The sequence below is a fragment of the Artemia franciscana genome, chromosome 7 (assembly GCF_032884065.1).
Source record: "Artemia franciscana chromosome 7, ASM3288406v1, whole genome shotgun sequence".
NCBI classification, from domain to species: domain Eukaryota; kingdom Metazoa; phylum Arthropoda; class Branchiopoda; order Anostraca; family Artemiidae; genus Artemia; species Artemia franciscana.
In genome coordinates, this window is record NC_088869.1 from 4,555,124 (window position 1) to 4,574,923 (window position 19,800).

The 19,800-nt window shown below is 35.7% G+C and overlaps 1 protein-coding gene and 1 long non-coding RNA gene across 2 annotated transcripts in view; one reads left to right on the forward strand and one right to left on the reverse strand.

Annotated features, from left to right (window-relative positions):
* LOC136028754 (hemicentin-2-like) overlaps positions 1-19,800 on the forward strand; it is a gene marked incomplete in the record, with an annotated part of 380,916 nt that overhangs the window by 75,944 nt on the left and 285,172 nt on the right. Inside the window, 1 exon segment of the mRNA XM_065706639.1 lies at positions 748-965. Within this exon segment, the coding sequence (XP_065562711.1) occupies positions 748-965 (218 nt within the window).
* The window catches only part of LOC136028756 (uncharacterized), a 171,508-nt gene that overhangs the window by 57,336 nt on the left and 94,372 nt on the right, over positions 1-19,800 (reverse strand). The window lies entirely within an intron of this gene.

Here is a 19,800-nt window from a genome sequence, read left to right on the forward strand (position 1 = left end):
GGAAGATACTGCTGTGAATTCTAAACCACTTATGGCAAATAATTTAAAACACTTTTTTTCAAGAATATTCCTATTGTGTAGACCAGGCAATAGCTCTTTACAGACTTGTACATTGGACAACAAAGAAAACTGATCACTTGTGTAACTAAAAATGTTATTTTCTTTGTCAAGTACTTTTAAAAACTATTTAATCAACTCTAAACAATGTTTAGAGAGGGTAGAAGTGAAACTGAGATCCAATAGTGGCTCAAATCTTGTTTAAAATTTTCTGGAAGTAAATATATTCCATGAGTGCCATCTTATATTTGGTAATTTCCAGTTACAAACACTTTGTGCAGTTAGTCAACGCTACCTGTTTCTTCTAGCCCTCCTACATTGAAAATGTGGATAACTGTTAAGTTTGTATATATTTTAACTGTGAGACCTCTCACTGTATCCACTTGTGCATCTGGATTTTGTGCAACGGTAAAGAAAGTTTGGCGTTGTCCTCCTATGAACGAACTCTTCAACCAATTGTATTGATTTGTTTGATTTGTGTTACTTGCAGAAAAATTGTCGATTCAAAATTTAGTAATAGTAATGTGTCATGGTCAAATAGTTAGATAAGAATTTGGTATATTTAGTCTCTATAGACGTTGAAGTTGTCTATTGATGTTGTGTTTAAGCTTATAGACGTTGCTCCGACTCAAACATGTGTAAGTGAACAGGGTTTTATTTTTCCATCTTCTGAAAATTTCTTTTTTTCAGTTATGATGCTCGAGCTACGAGTAATTTTGGTCATCACTGGTCAGACCCAACCAAGCTGGGGAAAAGAGCATGGTTCATATCTGCGGAACAGACTGGAATATCTGCTGCCAAACTCCAGATCACTGACCTTGTGGAAGAAGACGCTGGCGTTTATCGATGTCGTGTCGATTATAAGACAGCTCCATCAAAGTATTACAAGTTCATGCTGAGCATAATAGGTGAATATGTTTCCACTACTACAAGTAAAAGTAAACTACAGAATACGGCATTTGACTTTACAGTCCCTATCAGCGGTACTGATCTCCGTTCCTTGGCCCTTCAGCAAGGAAGTGCAATGGGGAGTTGGGGACCAACCATCCTCTGCTTTCGCACACCCTTCCCCAGATTTCTCCAGGTACCTTAAACCACTCTTCCTCTACCTCATTCAATCCTGGGCTTCATTTGTTTCTTCTCCGCATGAAATTTTGAGTGCCTTTATTTTTTTTCTGTTAAGCTCCATTTTAGGATGGCATGGCTTTTTTTTAACCAGTTTGCAAGAAAGCCTAGTTTTTGTCTATGTCTACTTACCCTTTTTTATTGGCCTTGGACTATAGTTTCTCTGCTGCTTCTTCTTTGGTATTATGATAGTCAAAAGAGTCCCTAAAACTATTTTTTTTTATAAACCTTTAAAAAAGCACATCATATTTTCTTAGGCTTTACAAAGCACCCATGTCTTAGAATCAAACTGAACAGTCAACATGGTTGTTTTTTTCTAGTATTCTAATAATAGTTTTAAGATTAATCTGAAAAGCCTGGTGCAGTCACAAGATGAAATTCCGTAAGAAACTCAAAAAGAAAAAAAAACGTACAAAGAAATTGAAAACAGAACTTGAAGGGTAATAAACTTTATTTAATTTCTGTTTCCGTTTCTTTTTTAATTTTATCTATGCATGGATTTAACGAAAGCTTATTGATAAGTTTTTGCCCTCCTATATTTTATTTACTCTCAATTCTTTTTTCAACAAAGAATTTTGCCCATGAAAACTGATCTTACGGATTTGAAGTAAAACTTCTTGCATTTAAGAGCCTATTATGAACTTTAGGGTTGTTTTTGCTTGAATCAGTTTCTAGGAGAAAACACTATAAATTTTTATTTTTCCGAATAAATTTTTGCAATGAGAATTCTTGTCAGGAACAAATTGATCATAAATTTTTTTCAAATATTGGCACTATTTCATGAGGAAATACAATAAATGAGCTTGCTGTTTGCTAATATTATTAACTATTTGGTGGCATTAACGATTTTCAATTTATTAACTGAAAAGTTGTTTACTTTAATTTCTTATGCAGAAATCTTCATTTTATTTTGACTTTTTTCTACTTAATGCATCTTGAATGTTTATTTTTATTCTATGTTTGAACTTTCTAAATTTTTGTTTTTTGGACTCATATTTTATTAGCTTGCTAAAACAATTACTGATAGAGGATGGTAAATCTGTCTTAACCAAGCAACTAATTGACACAAACGACCATTCGATGGCGTCCCGTAAAATTTTTGCTGGGATATGTTTAACTAGAAGTGAAATTTTCTCTAAATTTTTACGTTTTTGGACTCATATTTTATTAGCTTGCTAAAACAATCACTGATAGAGGATGGTAAATCTGTCTGAACCAAGCAACTAAGTGACCAAAACGACCATTCGATGGCGTCCCGTAAAATTTTTGCTGGTATATGTTTAACTAGAAGTGAAATTTTCTCTTATCTGTTCCTTCAATATTTAATTTTGTATGAAATTAAATAAAAAAAACTAATTTTTTTAGCTGAAAGTAAGGAGCGACATTAAAATTCAAAACGAACAGAAATTACTCCGTATATGAAATGAGTTGTCCCCTCCGCGATCCCTCGCTCTTTACGCTAAAGCTTTTAATTGTTTTAAAAAGTAGAATTGTGGCAAAGAGTCAAACTTTAGCGTAAAGAGCGAGGGATTGCGGAGGGGACAACCCATTTTATATACGGAGTAATTTCTGTTCGTTTTAAATTTTAATGTCGCTCCTTACTTTCAGCTAAAAAAATTAGTTTTTTTTATTTAATTTCTGAACGTTTTTGAATTAATGCATGTTTGGTTTTGGCTCTCCGCACATAAATTATTAAAATGAAATTTGTATATTAATTCTTTTTTTGGCTAAATGGCTTTCTCTTAGTTTTGATCAGACGATTTTGAGAAGTAAGGGGTGGAGAAGGAGGCCTAGTTGCCCTCCAATTTTTCGGTTGCTTAAAAAGGCAACTAGAACTTATAATTTTTAACGAACGTTTTTATTAGTAAAAAATATACGTAACTTATAAATTAGCAACTTACGTAACACACTTTCATAATCTTATATTTTTATTATGTATACAAGGGGGTTTGTATCCTCGTTAATACCTCGCTCTTTACACTAAATCTTAAATTTTGTCCCAATTCTTTAAGAATGACCCCTGAATAAGAAAGGCCGTTGGATAAATAGTTGAAATTACTAAAAATACTTTAGCATAAAGAGCGAGGTATTTATCTCCTCCTAAATACCTTGCTCTTTATGCTAAAGTATTTTTAGAACCCCTCATATGCGTAATAATCTCTGTTCGTTTTAAGTTTCAATGCTACTCCTTCCTTTCATTTGAAAAAACGTTTTCATGTTTATTTTTCATTGTTTTCTTATAGTAATGCTAGAAAATCATGCGCCCTTTTCCTTGAATTTTTCTTCCCCCGTGACAGATTCCTCCAAGGAAAGATCCTCCAACATAGCCCCCTCCCCTCAGCCCCACCCCCCAAACAAAATAAAATCCCCCTGAAAACGTCTATACACTTCCCAATAACCATTACTATATGTAAACACTGGTCAAAGTTTGTAACTTGCAGCCCCTCCCCCAGGGATTGTGGGGGAGTAAATCATCCCCAAATACATAGTTATTATGGTGTTCGACTATGCTGAACAAAATGGCTATCTCAAAATTTTGACCCGTTGACTTTGGGAAAAAAATGAGCGTGGGAGGGGGCCTAGATGCCCTCCAATTTTTTTGGTCACTTAAAAAGGGCACTAGAACTTTTCATTTCCATTAGAATGAGCCCTCTTGCGACATTCTAGGACTACTTGGTCGATACGATGACCCCTGGGGAAAAGAAAAAAAAACAAAAAAACAAATAAACACGCACCCGTGATTTGTCTTCTGGCAAAAAATACAAAATTCCATATTTTTATAGATAGGAGCTTGAAACTTCTACAGTAGGGTTCTCAGATACGCTGAATCTGATGGTGTGATTTTCGTTAAGATTCTATGACTTTTAGGGGGTGTTTCCCCCTATTTTCTTAAATAAGGCAAATTTTCTCAGGCTCGTAACTTTTGATGGGTAAGACTAAACTTGATGAAACTTATATATTTAAAATCAGCATTAAAATGCAATTCTTTTGATGTAGCTATTGATATCAAAATTCAATTTTTTAGAGTTTTGGTTACTATTGAGACGGGTCGCTCCTTACTACAGTTCGTTACCACGAACTGTTTGAAATTTCATTATTTATCTATATTTTAGATACATATTTCAATTTTTGGCAAGATTTTTGCCAAACTTTTTTATTAGATTTTTTTTTCGCCAAACTATGTACATATTTCTATTTTATTTTAAACACAGTTTCATCAGGATGTATTTGACTGTATTTCTTCCATCAAATTGACTTGGAATCTTTTGACTGAATCAAAATTCGGCACCAATCAGAATCTAATGCAAATGGTTTATTTTTCTGTCAACAAATAAATCCAATCACGTTGATTCCAAAGCTTCTAAATAATTATGAGCATTGTTTTATTATAAATACACATGTTAAAAGTGAATTGTCCCCCGAAATCTTTGTTAACCCTTTTAATTTGTTATATGCCGTTGCACAGGAAAGAAGAAGTACTAATGTGGAGTAAATTCAACTAAAACTGTAACCAACATCAGTTACGGTTACAGTGATGGCCAATAATTTATTTTTGTTTAGTTGGGCCAACATCTAAACATTTTCGTCTTTATATATTTTACTGTTTATTTGTGTTGGCAAGAACTAGATGGGAACCAGACTTATTAAACCTAGAAAACTAAAGCCGCTAATTTTAAAAATGAGTATCCAATAAAATAAATAATTTGTTTTGGTATATATTTAGGACTCGATTCTGTAGATCAAGATAAATTTTATGCGAGTTCCCAATTTTTCTGAAAAAATAAAACTAAGGGTATTACTTCTTAATGAAATCCAACTTCTAGAGAGATAATAGCCCTCTATTTTTCAATTCTCATTAGTTCTCCTGTGTGAAATTTTAGCCCATAGTGAAAAGAAGGAAATTTTAAATTATAAATGATTTGTCAAGCAGTTAGTGGTAACGAACTGTAGTAAGGAGCGACCCGCCCCAATAGTAAACGAAACTCTAAAAAACGGAATTTTGATGCTAAAATAGACATTAAAAGAATCAAATTTTCATGCTGGTTTTAAATATATAAGTTTCATCAAATTTAATCTTTGTCATCAAAAGTTACGAGCCTGAAAAAATTTGCCTTATTTTAGAAAATAGGGGGAAACACCCCCTAAAAGACACATTATCTTAACGAAAATCACACCATCGCATTCGGCGTATCAGAGAACCATATAGCAAAATTTTCAAGCTCCTATCTACAAAAATGTGGAATTTCGTATTTTTGCCAGAAGACAAATCACGGGTGCGTGTTTATTTGTTTGTTTTTTTTTTTTTTTCCCCAGAGGTCATCGTATCGACCAAGTCGTCCTAGAATGTCGCAAGAGGGCTCATTCTAACGGAAATGAAAAGTTCTAGTGCCCTTTTTAAGTGACCAAAACAATTGGAGGGCACCTAGGCCCCCTCCCACGCTCATTTTTTCTCCAAAGTCAACAGATAAAAATTTTGAGATAGCTATTTTGTTCCGAATAGTCAAAAACCATAAGAACTATGTCTTTGGGAATGACTTACTCCCCCATAGTCCCTGGGGGAGGGGCTGCAAGTTACAAACTTCGACCTGTGTTTACATATAATAATGGTTATTGGGAAGTGTACAGTCGTTTTCAGGGGATTTTTTTTAGTTTTGGGGGTGGGGTTGAGGGGAGGGGGCTATGTGGGAGGATCTTTCCTTGGAGAAATATGTCATGGGGGAACAGAAATTCAATGAAAAGGGCGCAGGATTTTCTAAAATTACTATACAAAAACAATGAAAAAATAAACATGGAAAAGTTTTTTCAATTGAAAGAAAAGAGTAGCATTGAAACTTAAAACGAACAGAGATTATTACGCATATGAGGGTTTCTAAAAATATTTTAGTATAAAGAGCGAGGTATTTAGGAGGAGATAAATACCTTGCTCTTTATGCTATAGTATTTTTAGTAATTTCAACTATTTATTCTACGGCCTTTCTGATTCAGGGGTCATTCTTGAAGAATTGGGACAAAACTTACGATTTAGTGTAAAGAACGAGGTATTAACGAGGGTACCAACCCCCTCATATACATAATAAGAATTAAAGAATATAAAAGTTTGTTACGTAAGTTAATTCTTAAGTTACGTATATTTTTTACTAATAAAAAATTCGTTAAAAATTAAAATTTATAGTTGCCTTTTTATGTAACCGAAAAATTTTATGGCAACTAGACCTCCTTCTCCATCCCTTATTTCTCAAAATCGTCTGATCAAAACTAAGAAAAAGCCATTTAGCCAAAAAAGGAATTAATATGCAAATTTCATTTTAATTATTTATGTGTGGAGAGCCAAAATCAAACATGCATTAATTCAAAAACGTTCAGAAATTACATAAAAAAACTAGTTTTTTTAACTGAATGTAAGGAGCGCATTAAAACTGAAAACGAACAGAAATTACTCCGTATATGAAATGGGTTGTCCCCTCCGCAATCCCTCGCTCTTTACGCTAAAGTTTGACTCTTTGCCACAATTCTACTTTTTAAAACAATTAAAAGCTTTAGAGTAAAGAGCGAGGGATTGCGGAGGGGACAGCCCATTTCATATACGGAGTAATTTCTTTTCGTTTTAATTTTTAATGCGCTCCTTACTTTCAGTTAAAAAAGCTAGTTTTTTTTATGTAATTTGTTCTTCCAAAGAGACTGAAAAGTTTCTCAATCACAAGATTTTATGTAAGTACTCCTCCTGTATCTCTGCGAATGAACCATGTGAATAATCAACAAACTAATATAAACAAATTTTGTATATTTAAATTTTGGGAGGATACTAAACTATATCTCACTAGTTAGGTCCCTGATACAAGTTTACTTAGAAGAATGTTGCAGTAAAAATAATCTCATAGCCTGATCTTGAAAAACATTCACAAAAAATTATTTGAAAATCAGTGATATAAAGCAAATCTGAAAAATTCCAATCAATTTTGTTTTGGTCTTTTTTTAAATGGTGTCAAGGGTTTATCATACTCTATTTTGGTGACTTTGTGACTGTCAAAAATTACAATGTTCTGATTTTCGGTTTCTATTTAAATCTTTTTAGGACTCTGAAAAGATCGTTCCATAACTTTCTGAATTCCAACTCCATTTTTAATTGAAAGAATTCCATTTTTCTGGCGGATTCATTCTATGCCTATCTAAGTTTAAAACTTATGATTAAGTCAGTGAAAACTTAATGCACTAAGTTTTTTTTTTAATATGACTACTTAAGCTATTTTTTTCCCCTTTTTTCACAAGGATTTGTAGAATATTTAAGTTTCAATCTTGACAAACGCATTAGCAGAGGAGACCATGGCCTGCTCACTGTCATTCAATTAAGTTTTTATCTTGATGTTATCATTCTTCATTATATTAATTATTTTGAAATTACTATTAATAATCATTAAATCTTTGAAATTACTTTAGTTTTGCTATGGATTTATTTTTATTGTTCCAATTGTTTCAAATGTAATCAGTAAATTTACAAAAAATAATTTAGGTATAAATTTCTTCATCTTAATGGAGGTGGAGTTTTTTTTTCAAATAGTTCGTGGTAACGAACTGTAGTAAGGAGCGACCCGGCTCAATAGTAACCGAAACTCTAAAAAATGGAATTTCGCTACCAATAGCTACATCAAAAGAATTGTATTTTAATGTTGATTTTAAATATATAAGTTTCATCAAGTTTAGTCCTACCCATCAAGAGCTACGAGCCTGAGAAAATTTGCCTTATTCTAAAAAACAGGAGGGTACACCCACTAAAAGTAATAGAATCTTAACGGAAACAACACCATTGCATTCAGCGTATAAGAGAACCCCACTGTAGAGGTTTCAAGCTCCTATCTACAAAAATGTGGATATTGGTATTTTTTGCTAGAAGACCGATCACGGGTGCGTGTTTATTTCTTTGTTTTTTTTTTCTTTCTTTTTCCCAGGGGCGATTGTATCGACCTGGTGGTTCTAGAATGTTGCAAGAGGGCTCATTCTAATGGGAACTAAACGTTCTAGTGCTCTTTTTAAGTGACAAAAAAATTTGGAGGGCAGCTAGGCCCCCTCCCACGCTCTTTTTTCCTCTTGTCACCGGATCAAAATTCTGAGATAGCCATTTTATTCACCATGGTCGAAAACACTAATAACTATGTCTTTGGGGACGACTTACACTCCCACAGTCTCCGTGGGAGGGGATACAAGTTACAAACTTTGACCAGTGTTTACGTTTAGTAATGGTTATTGGGAAGTGTACAGACGTTTTCAAGGGATTTTTTTGGTTTGGAGGGGGAGAAGTTGAGGGGGGGCTAGTGAGAGGATCTTTCTATGGAGTAATTTGCCGTGGGGGAAGAGGATTTCAATGAAGGGAGCGCAGGATTTCCTAGCATTATTTAATAAAAAACAATGAAAAAATAAATATGAAAAGTTTTTTCAACTGAAACTAAGAAGCAGCATTAAAACTTAAAACGAACATAAATTATGACGCATATGAGGGGCTCACCTCCTCGTAATACCTCACTCTTTACGCTAAAGTATTTTCAGTAATTTCATCTATTTGTTCTACGGCCTTTGTGATTCAGGGGTCATTCTTAAGGACTTGGGACAAAATTTAAGCTTTAGTGTAAAGACTGAGGCATTGATGAGGTGGTGAACCCCCTCATATACGTAATAAAAACATACAAATTCAGAAGTTCTTTACGTACGATAATTCGTATGTTATGTATATTTTTACTAATGAAAACGTTCGCAGAAAATTAAAAGTTCTAGTTGCCTTTTTAAGTAATCAAAAAATTGGAGGGCAACTAGGCCTCCTCCCCCCGCTCCTTTTTTTCTCAAAATCTCTCGATTAAAACTATGAGAAAGCCATTTAGCCAAAAAAAACTAATATGCAAATTTCGTTTTAACTATTTATGTGCGGAGAGCAAAAATCAAAACATGCATTAATTCAAAAACGTTCAGAAATTAAATTAAAAAACACGTTTTTTTTTAACTGAAAGTAAGGAGCGACATTAAAACTTAAAACGAACAGAAATCACTCCGTATATGTAAGGGGATTTTCCTTCGAAAGGCCTTTTTCTTTACGCTAAAGTAATTTACTGTTTTAAAAAATAAAGTTAAGAGAAAGAGTCAAACTTTAGCATAAAGAGCGAGGCGTTGAGGAGGAAAATCCCCTTACATATACGGAGTAATTTCTGTTCGTTTTAAGTTTTAATGTCGCTCCTTACTTTCAGTTAAAAAAATTTGTTTTTTTATTTAATTTATTACTAGAAGGATATCCCTTGATATGTTACTGCACTTTTTGAGCAATTTAAACGAGTAGTGATGGTCACCAGTAGTTTCTGCAAAAATCAAGGAACCGTAGCTCTATTTGTGTGCTACATTACATAGTTCTTCAGTTGAACCTGAGTTAGGCTGGCGGTAAATTTTATTTCCATTCGGTTTTTTGTATTTAACATCTAGAGAAAAATATATACCAAGGAGGTTACTGCGCCACATGTGGAATATTTGAAACTATAAACAAACGCTAGTAATGGGAAAGAAAATGGAATTGAAACGTGATTTATCATGCAATAAAGAACCTTCGATAACAATAACAAACAATAGACAATAATGAATTTGAGGCCTTATCCGTCCCTTTTTTAGAGTTATTAATATTTTGCATGAAATATTTTTTATAGCGGTATTTTTTTTCCTTTTCTCTGAAGGCTAATTAAATAACAATGCAAGAAAAATTATCTATTTTTCAAGTAATTTTGATCTTTTTGACTCAAGTGAAGAAAACACCTAGAAAAACTCGGTCGTTTTAACTTGCGTAACTTTTAACGTTTACCACTACTGCACATCAAACCTGTATTTTGCTGCACAGCACACCACCACTACTGTACATTTCCTAAAATGTGTGTGAAGTTTATTTGAAAGAGTTGAAAAAGCTTTTGACTTTAAAAACGCATTTTGAGCCTATTTGAGTATTTGGCATGCGCAATAAAGACCTGAAAACTGGGATGATGGGGGAGAGGGGATTTTCTTTTAGCCTGCAGGTCTGTTATTTAATGTTAACCGTAATTTCTTCTGAAACAAAATGCCTTGTATGGGGAATATGTAAGCAATGGAAAATGCATGAAATAGCCAGCGATAATATAACGAGACAAAGTCTAGGGTCACTCGTTTACCTTTAAATCAGTAGAGCCATCAACAGAGGAACTGGAAGGGTCCAAACAAATATACGAAAGTAAGTCAAACTGACTTACTTACATAAATTATTGCTCCAGCTGGCGGTCAAGCGTAGAAAGAGAAACCATTTGGAGCCTTCAGTCCAGACAGTCTTGAGCTTGCATGAATGATTTGTCTGGGGTACTACTGATCAATGATAGGAAAAGACCAAGGCTGTCCTTCCATCTAGAACGAGGCCTTCCACACGGGCGTATCAAGCCGTGTGTTGAGCGTTTGAAACTGAAGACAATTCTGGTTTGCGTTTTTCTGGCATGCAGGAAAGTGGCTGAGCCACCGAAGAATTCATGCAGCAAGCAGATGTGAGTTAAGTGTCTGGTTGGTAAGTCACAGCGGTTGGGTGTTGGAGACGATTTCTCACCCTTTAATCCCTTCGATTCGTCTGAAAAACGTGGTTTGAGCCACGTCTCTAGTCTTTAAGACCTAAACAGCTGCAGGCCAGGTCTTGGCACCGTAGAAAGGAACTTGGTCTACAGTGATGTTGTAAATACGCATCTCTGTGCTGCGGGTTATTCCGGAATCCGACCAGACGGAGCAATTGAGTCGGGCCGTGTTTGAGGTAGTTTTCCCGATACGAGACTGAGTTTCATCTTCGATAGATCCAATGTCCGTGATGACGGAGCCAATGATACTTGAACGATTCCACAACTTCAAAAGTAAGTCCTAATGCTGATGAATGCAGCTGAAATGCAGCTGCTAAACGCAGCTAAGGTCGAGGTTGCGCTGCTGGATTGATGTCCATTATCTTAGTCATTTGCTAGCTGATTTTCAAACACACTTCTTCCACTTCAACTACTCAGGTCTCAAATGGTTTGTGTAAAGAGCAAAATTATTAAAAACAGGAATCAAATAAGATGGTTCTCCAAGTTTTTTAGTTTCTCGTTTGTTTGTTTGACTAAATGTATTTTTTTTTCATTGGTCAGTCTTTCGCTAGTATCCCTCAATGGCAGTTCAAGATTTTTTTTTATTTTTGCAAATTGTAGATCCTGGCGAATGACTCGTTTATTTGGTTTTTAGGTATTTGGTTCTAATTCTTCGAATTTTGGCTTTTACTAATTTTTTTTCATCTTTAAATTTTGGTTTTTCATTCGGTTTTCCCCTGGTTTTTCATTAATCCTGTGAAGTTGGTTTCTATTATTCCGAGAATATCAATTCCACATCTCAACATCTAGAGCCCTAGAAGGTCTTTGGATCCAGGGTTATTCACGGTTTGAAACTTCTAGGCTGCTATTCTAAGCCCGCCGGAGTCAGCAAAGTTCAAAAGGTGTTTGGGGACGTGCCGAGGTCGTAAGGAGTTATGACCTGTAGAGTCCGAGGCTTGAGTAACGTTCCTTTTCATTACAATTATTTTCAGGAGGAAGGTCATGAGCTCTACTGTTCCTAGGCCTGGGTGCTGATTGACTCCAGGGAAACCTTTGGGCAGCCTTAAGCCTTTTTTTTAGAAAAAGCCTTCTGAAAATGGGAAGAAAAGGATTTGAACTTAGTCAACTTGACCTTTGAAAACACTTTTCAGGACTTAATTAAACAAAATTTGAGAAGAAGTATAAGCCTTTAGCCTTTTTCCCCCTCCCCCTGGAAAAAAAAATAAATATATTGTTAGTGAAAAATTTTCGCTAAAAAAAAAGGACAAAATTGTCCCTTGTTCTTAGAAGAAGGTCAGTCACAAGAGACGGGTAATTGGATCACGATCTAATTAAAATGTAAGTGAAGTACTCTATACGTAAAGACAGATTAAATGTGTATTTCCCCTTAGTCTACCCCTTATGATCGTATTATCTTCTAAGTAATATTTTTCAGTTTTCTTTGGTCTAAGTATCCTCTTTAAGTCTTAGGTTGATAGTCCTACCCATTGACTTTTTTGACAGCTATATTTGGTTTACGAAAAATTCCTAATTTTAAACCATAAGTCACTAGCGTGAAAAAATAATAAGAAAAGGACAATCTAGCTAACAATAAAACAACTAAATGCGTCAACGTCCAGTACTGTAAAATTGAAAATTTGTTCAAAGCAGCAAAATCTAAAAAAAGTTAAAGATTTCTGAAAAAAAGGCAATGTAAAATTGATTTTAAATGAAACTAAAAAAAAAAAATAACAACAGAGAAACCCTGTTTATTTTTAGAAAAGACGTATAGACTTGTTAATGCTACGTTTTAAAGGGGGTAAACTCTTTTGTAACCCCCAGTGATAGCGTGGATCAACAACTACTTTGGGACATCTAATGAGGCCAAGTGGGTGAAATAAGATCTAGTGGGGCTGTTAAACTTCGGGAAAAGTCTTTAGTACAAGTATAAGAAAACAGAGTCAGCAAATCCAAAGCAAATACTATACCTCTTGTCTTTGGGTGTGGTAAAGCATGATCCTTTGACGAGGAAACAGTAAAGTTTTTTTGCTTCATTGTAGATGATCTCAAGTAAACTGTTGCGGTAGACTATTTTTTGCTACTATATTCACCGGAAAGATATGGGTGGTAGACCGGATAACCATATTTAAATAGCTATCTGACAAAGAAAAAGTATGGACTAGGAAGAAATTCTGTTGTTTAGGCATTAAGTGCATAAGTTGGAAGTAGGAGCAGTGTGTGAGAGTGTAAGTAGGAAGAGCGATGCTTTTGTTGGTTTAAGAGTGAGCTATGTAACTGAAGTCTCTCATTCTTTCTCAAAATTTTCAGCTGACGGTGTTATAAGATTAATACAATTTGGTACAATCGTCTCAAATTCATGTGCACAATTTTTTGATTGCTGATGGACTCCGATAGCACACAGATAAGGCTTTTAGAACACAGATACGTTGACTGATTAGGTTTATACCTTTCTCTGATAGATGACACTACAGAATACATTTTACTTTAGTTGTATCCCATTACAGCTATTTCACACAAACGACACCAGAAAATAATTTATAAAGGGACTCCCCCCCACCCCAAGAAAATCACAGAAAAAGATAGGGGAAAATGATTAAACCGGTAAACCTGCTATTACATAAAAAAGCGTCTAGGTTTCATCATGACGTCAATTTGGCTATGACGCCATGTTTATGCCTTATGGGCCTCGAGGGTACAAATAAGTATTTTACCACTGCTGGGTCAATACAGTTATATCTGAAACTTGGGGTGGCGCTTCGCGCCACCTCAACACATAGTTGGTGAGGCGCTTTGCGCCCCCCCCCCCAAGCCTCCCCCCCAGGCCCCACCGGCGCGCGTAAGTCGTTACGTGCCATATTAGTTACGCGCCATTGTAGTTGTGTCCCTGTGTCCCACCTGTGAATAGAGATAGATATATATATATATATATATATATATATATATATATATATATATATATATATATAAATATATATATATATATATATACTAGCTGTTGGGGTGGCGCTTTGCGCCACCCCAACACCTAGTTGGTGGGGGCGCTTCGCGCCTCCCCAAGCCCCCCCCCGCGCGTGTAAGTCGTTACGCGCCATATTAGTTACGCGCCATTGTAGTTGTGTCCCTATGTCCCACCTGTGAATATAGATATATATATATATATATATATATATATATATATATGTTTTTAACAACGTAAAACTTGCTAATATACAACATTCTTTGCTGTCCCATTGTCTGTGCATATAAATAGATTGTCAGGTTTACCGACTCTTGAACATGCAACATATAATGGTCCATGGGAAAACAATCCGTATTCAGATCTATACCTCATGATTCTAATGATTGCCCTTGAGCTTTGTTGATGGTGATTGCTAATCGACCATTCCCTGAGTCGCCATCGTCATTTATATGACGATTATATGACAAAGGGGACCCCGGCGTCCCCTTTGTAGTTATGTCCCTGTGTCCCGGTCGTCATTTATATTCCCTGTGTCCAGGTCGTCATTTGCGTCCCGGTGTCCCAGTCTGTGATTTCTCTTTGAGTGTCCCGGGCGTCATTTATATTCCTTGTGTCCCGGTGTCCCGGTCGTCATTTATATCCCCCTGTGCCCCCCGGCGTCCCCGTTGTAGTTGTGTCCCTGTGTCCCGGTCGTCATTTATATTCCCTGTGTCCCGGTCGTCATTTGTATCCCGGTGTCCCGGTCTGTATATACATTCGTTTTTTAGTTTTGTTTTTCTCCTTTATTTTTTTCCTTTTTTCTTTTTTTTCTTTTTTAGTTTATTTAGATTTTTAGATTTTTTAGTTTTTTTATTAGTTTTTAGTTGTTTTTTTCTTTTTAGTTTTTTTGTAGTTTTTACCTTCTTTTTAGTTTTTTTAGTTTTTTTTTTACTTATGTCCTGGTCGTCATTTATACTCCCTGTGTCCCGGTGCTTTGTTGATTGCTAATCGAACATTCCTTTTGTCCCGGTCGCTTTCTCTTTGAGTGTCGTCATATATTTAGATTGTCAGGTTTACCGACTCTTGAACATGCAACATATAATTGTCCATGGGAAAAACAATCCATATTCAGATCTATACCTCATGATTCTAATGATTGCCCTTGAGCTTTGTTGATGGTGATTGCTAATTTAGTTTTTTTTAGTTTTTATCTTTTTTATTTTTTTTTTTATTTTTATTCTTAATTTTATTAGTTTTCTTTTTCTCTTCTATTTTTCAGTTTTTTCCTTTTTTTTAAGTTTTTTTTTTAGTTTTTTAGTTTTTTTAGTTTTTTAGCTTTTTTATTTTTTTATTAGTTTTTAGTTTTTTTTTGTAGTTTTTGCCTTTTTTTAGTTTTTTCAGTTTTTTTTTTAGTTTTTAGTTTTTTACCTTTTTTAGCCTAACCAGGATTTGAACCTGGGACCTTCATTCTCCGTTCTGACACCCTCTCTCATCGAGTGACTACTCCAGCATGTTCATTTTGGTGTTTTAAATGGTATATTATTAACGAAATCACCTGATCCACAGACAGACAGACAGACAACTTATTTTTATATATATAGATATATATATATATATATATATATATATATATATATATATATATATATATATATATATATATATATATATATATATATATATATATATATATATATATATATATATATATATATATATATATATATATATATATATATATGTTTTTAACTACGTAAAACATGCGAATATACAACATTCTTCGCTGTCCCAATGTCTGTGCATATAAATAGATTGTCAGGTTTACTGACTCTTGAACATGCATCAATTGTGTCCCGGTATCCCAGTTTGTAATTTCTCTTTGAGCGTCCCGGTCGTCATTTATATTCCATGTGTCCCAGTGTCCCGGTCGTCATTTGTGTCCCGGTCTGTAATTTCTATTCGAACAATCCCTGTGTCCCGGTCGTCATTTATATATCCCGCCTGTGCCCCCGGCGTCTCCGTTGTAGTTGTGTCCCTATGTCCCGGTCGTCATTTATATTCCCTGTGTCCCGGTCGTGATTTGTGTCCGGGTGTCCCAATCTGTAATTTCTCTTTGAGGTTCCCGGTCGTCATTTATATTCCCTGTGTCCCGGTCGTCATTTGTGTCCCGGTGTCCCGGTATGTAATTTCATCAGTTGACAAACATGACGTCAGTCGACAAACAACTTCATGACGCATACAGCTCAATCTTATATATATATGCTAGCTGTTGGGGTGGCGCTTCGCGCCACCCCAACACCTAGTTGATGGGGCGCTTCGCGCACCCCCAAGCCCCCCCGCGCGCGTAAGTCGTTACGCGCATTATTAGTTACGCGCCATTGTAGTTGTGTCCCTGTGTCCCACCAGTGAATATAGATAGATTTATATATGTGTTTCAAACTACGTAAAACTTGCGAATATACAAAATTCTTGGCTTTTCCATTGTCTGTGCATATACAAAGCCTTATGTACTAATAATGACGTCATATGCAAACGCTCTTTTTACAAACAAACAAACATGCATACACACAACTCGTTTTTATATAGATAGATAGATAGATAGATACAATACAAATTAACTGCGTAAAACTTGCGAATATACAACATTCTTCGCTGTCCAATTGTCGCTACATATAAATAGATTGTCAGGTTTACCGACCCTCGAACATGCAACGTACAATTGTCCATGGGAAAACCAATCAGTATTAAGATCTATACCACATTTTTCTAATGATTGACCTTGAGCTTTGTTAATGGTGATTGCAAATGCTAATCGAATTGGGAATTGCAATCTTTTAAATTGAAAAGGCAGATCCGTTGGAATCATGGGAATGCGAGGAATAAGAACAGCCTCACCCTCAAAAGGCCCTGTCAAGATTGTGGCCTCTATTAGGTTTTCCATTGTTTTTTTACGGCAAGTCGCGTGCCATTGCAAAGCTTTGGTGGGTTGATATTTCTTAAAAGTATTATTGGTACGCCTATTTTTAGTTGTAGCACGTGTGGTGGAAACCCTGAAAGATCTATGGAATTTAAAAATTCAGATGGATAATTAACCGCTTCATTTGGTTCCAAAACTGTGTCGACTGACTTGTAAAGGACTGCCTGGTCTCGAATCTTGGTCAAAACAATATTGTTGATTTCGTGGACGTCTATATTTTTGGGTGCGAGAATCGCTCTTTCACTTAGCCATTTATTATTTTTATAAATTATTTATTTTTACGTGTGCCCATAAATTAGAATTTTTCAGGCAAGCATTCATTTCGTCTGCAGGAGTTGATCTAGGTATTATAGGTAATGCTTGCCTGAAATCTCCCGCAAGCAATATTAATGTGCTGCCAAAGGGTTTCGACTTGCCTCTCAAATCTTTCAAGCATTGATCCAGAGCCTCGAGCGATTTTTTGTGTGCCATTGTGCACTCATCCCAAATAATAAGTTTGCATTGCTGCAATACTTTACCCATCCCAGATGATTTGGAAATATTGCACGTGGGAGTTTCTGTAGAATGCAAATTCAGAGGTAATTTCAAAGCGGAATGAGCAGTTCTTCCACCAGGCAGCAATGTTGCGGCTATTCCGGACGACGCAATTGCCAACGCTATATCATTTTTTGATCGAATTGATGCCAGAATCAGTTTTATCACAAACGTTTTACCAGTACCTCCTGGCGCATCCAAAAAGAAAATTTCTCCAACGTTGTTATCGACACAATGCATTATCGTATCATAAATGTCTTTTTGTTCCGACGTTAACTTGGAAATGTTATTTTGTACATACGACAAAAGATCACTCGTACTGTAACTTTGTTCACAATCCAATTCTACACATGTCGAAACAGCAGCGATACGGTTAGGTGAAGGCATTCCCAAATCCTGAAGAGGTTTGTTTGCCATACGTACGCACAAATCTTCTATAATAACTAAAGTGTAGTTATAAATTTCTGATGTAAAATCAAAAGTCATATCTGACGTCTCTAACTGTTTTCGATGGAGTATATCTTCGGACATTTTTGACTTATATTTTTCCCATAACTCTGTAGGAGCTGATGGAGAGCAAGTTGTTAAAATGATGCCAAACAATGCACGAATTTGACTTGGGGTTGACGTTTTGCACGCGTCATTGATGCAGTTATCCCAGTGTTGGTTATTCTCCAATAAATTCACAGCTTGGCATGCACTACCGTAAGTGTCATGTATAGTACCGTTTACAGTTCTCAAATACTCAAAGGATGTCGGACCGGGTACATTCACCAAAAGCAGGCGTAGAAAGAAGCATTCATGTTGATTGGGGTGAACGGTGTAGAGTCTTCCTATCGTGGTATCTTTGAAGATGGTAGGTTGGCCGTCGACTGACTTACCCTGTTTTTGACGTTCAAATACTTTGTTTTTAGTATTCCACGTGTAATACGAAGGCACTTCAGTATACAGCAGTTTTTTTGCAAAAGAATCATTTTTGCAAAGCGAAAAAAAAGCTGTTAATGTTGTATCCGGTGGATTCAGGGCTCTCTGTTGCACGTTGGTTTCCGTGAAATAAACACGTTGACCATTCTGTAAATGTACCGATAAGTGAACAACGGCTGGACTACGTTCATGTATCGGAAATGAAAGAATTCGCCAAACAGCTTCATTGCTGCTTATGTATCTTCCAGCCTGATATTGTACGATTTCGTCGAAATCTTTGATTTCGGGCTGCAAGCCAAAAACTGCCATGTCACTGCCTTTGTTGACGTATTTACATATGTATTTGATTGCCTTTACGAAGTTACAGTATTCAACGTTTATGTGTGCATTAAATGTTTTTGATAATAATGGGGAATATGGAACAACCCACTGGTTATCTACTTCGATGGTGGTACCGTTACGCTTCTTTATTATTGCTGTTTTACCGCCATCTTCAGTAGATCTTCTTCTATATTGTGGGTAATTATCATTGCCAGTAATTGTCTTTGATACTAAAAGTCGAGGATATTGCTTTGTGCACCTTCCTTTGGCCATGCATTGTGAATTTTCGTTCAGTGCACCGCAAGGTCCATGTATCATATTTTTTACAATAATATCATGTAACCCCTTATCGACATTTTTATCAGGTATTTCAGCGGAAATCACATCATCAATTTCGTTCGAAGTAATTTTCTTATGTAGCCAGATTAGTATATGTGCGTGTGGCAAACCTCGTTTTTGCCATTCCACTGAGTACATCCAGCATCGCACTGACCCAAACACTTCAAGTTTTACTATGTAGTTTATCAGTGATTTCAACTTCTGCCGGAAGACACGGGCCGTAATGTCATGCCTATGAACCGCCGATTGGCCTTGAAGTAAAAGCTGCAGTATCTCGTCCCAAGATTGATTACATGTAAATGTAATAAATAAATCTGGACGACCATAGAGACGAACATACGCAATAGCATCTTGAGCATATTCATGCATTTGACGGGGACTGCCAGCATATGACGAAGGTAAAATTGTTAATCTTCCAACGTGTGTGGTATTACCGTCATTTATAACGGCATCTCGCAAATGAATGTATTGTTCAGAGCGGAGCTTGGTCTGATTCAGGTGGATATATAGCAAACGTTCTGATTCAATTTTAGCATACATATCAACGACAAATTGGTGAAACAATTCACGGCATTTTAAAATATAATTTTCTTCATCCTGCCGAATCATTAGTCTATAGGAATAATAATGCATTGCACTGCATTTCTTATTCATTTCTTTGTTAGTGGCTGGATTCATCAATTTAATATTAAAGTGATAACCGTCGGCTCCATCCCAAAAAATTATAGGATATTGTAGGGCATCGTAGCATCGATGAGTTTCAGCAATTCTTAACAACTGAGCCTTTCGCTTATGAAGAATAATATCTTGAGGTAAAAACTGATCACCGACCATAACGATTGCCACTTCGTCGATAGTTGGAGCATTGTATCTACGCATATGTTGGCCAGGAGGCGTTTTGTCAGCGGAAATAACAATTTTATGCGTATCAGTAGGCATCAAATCGATGGCTGTTTTGAACAGACGCACTAAATTATTATTTTCGTGGAAAAGATGTT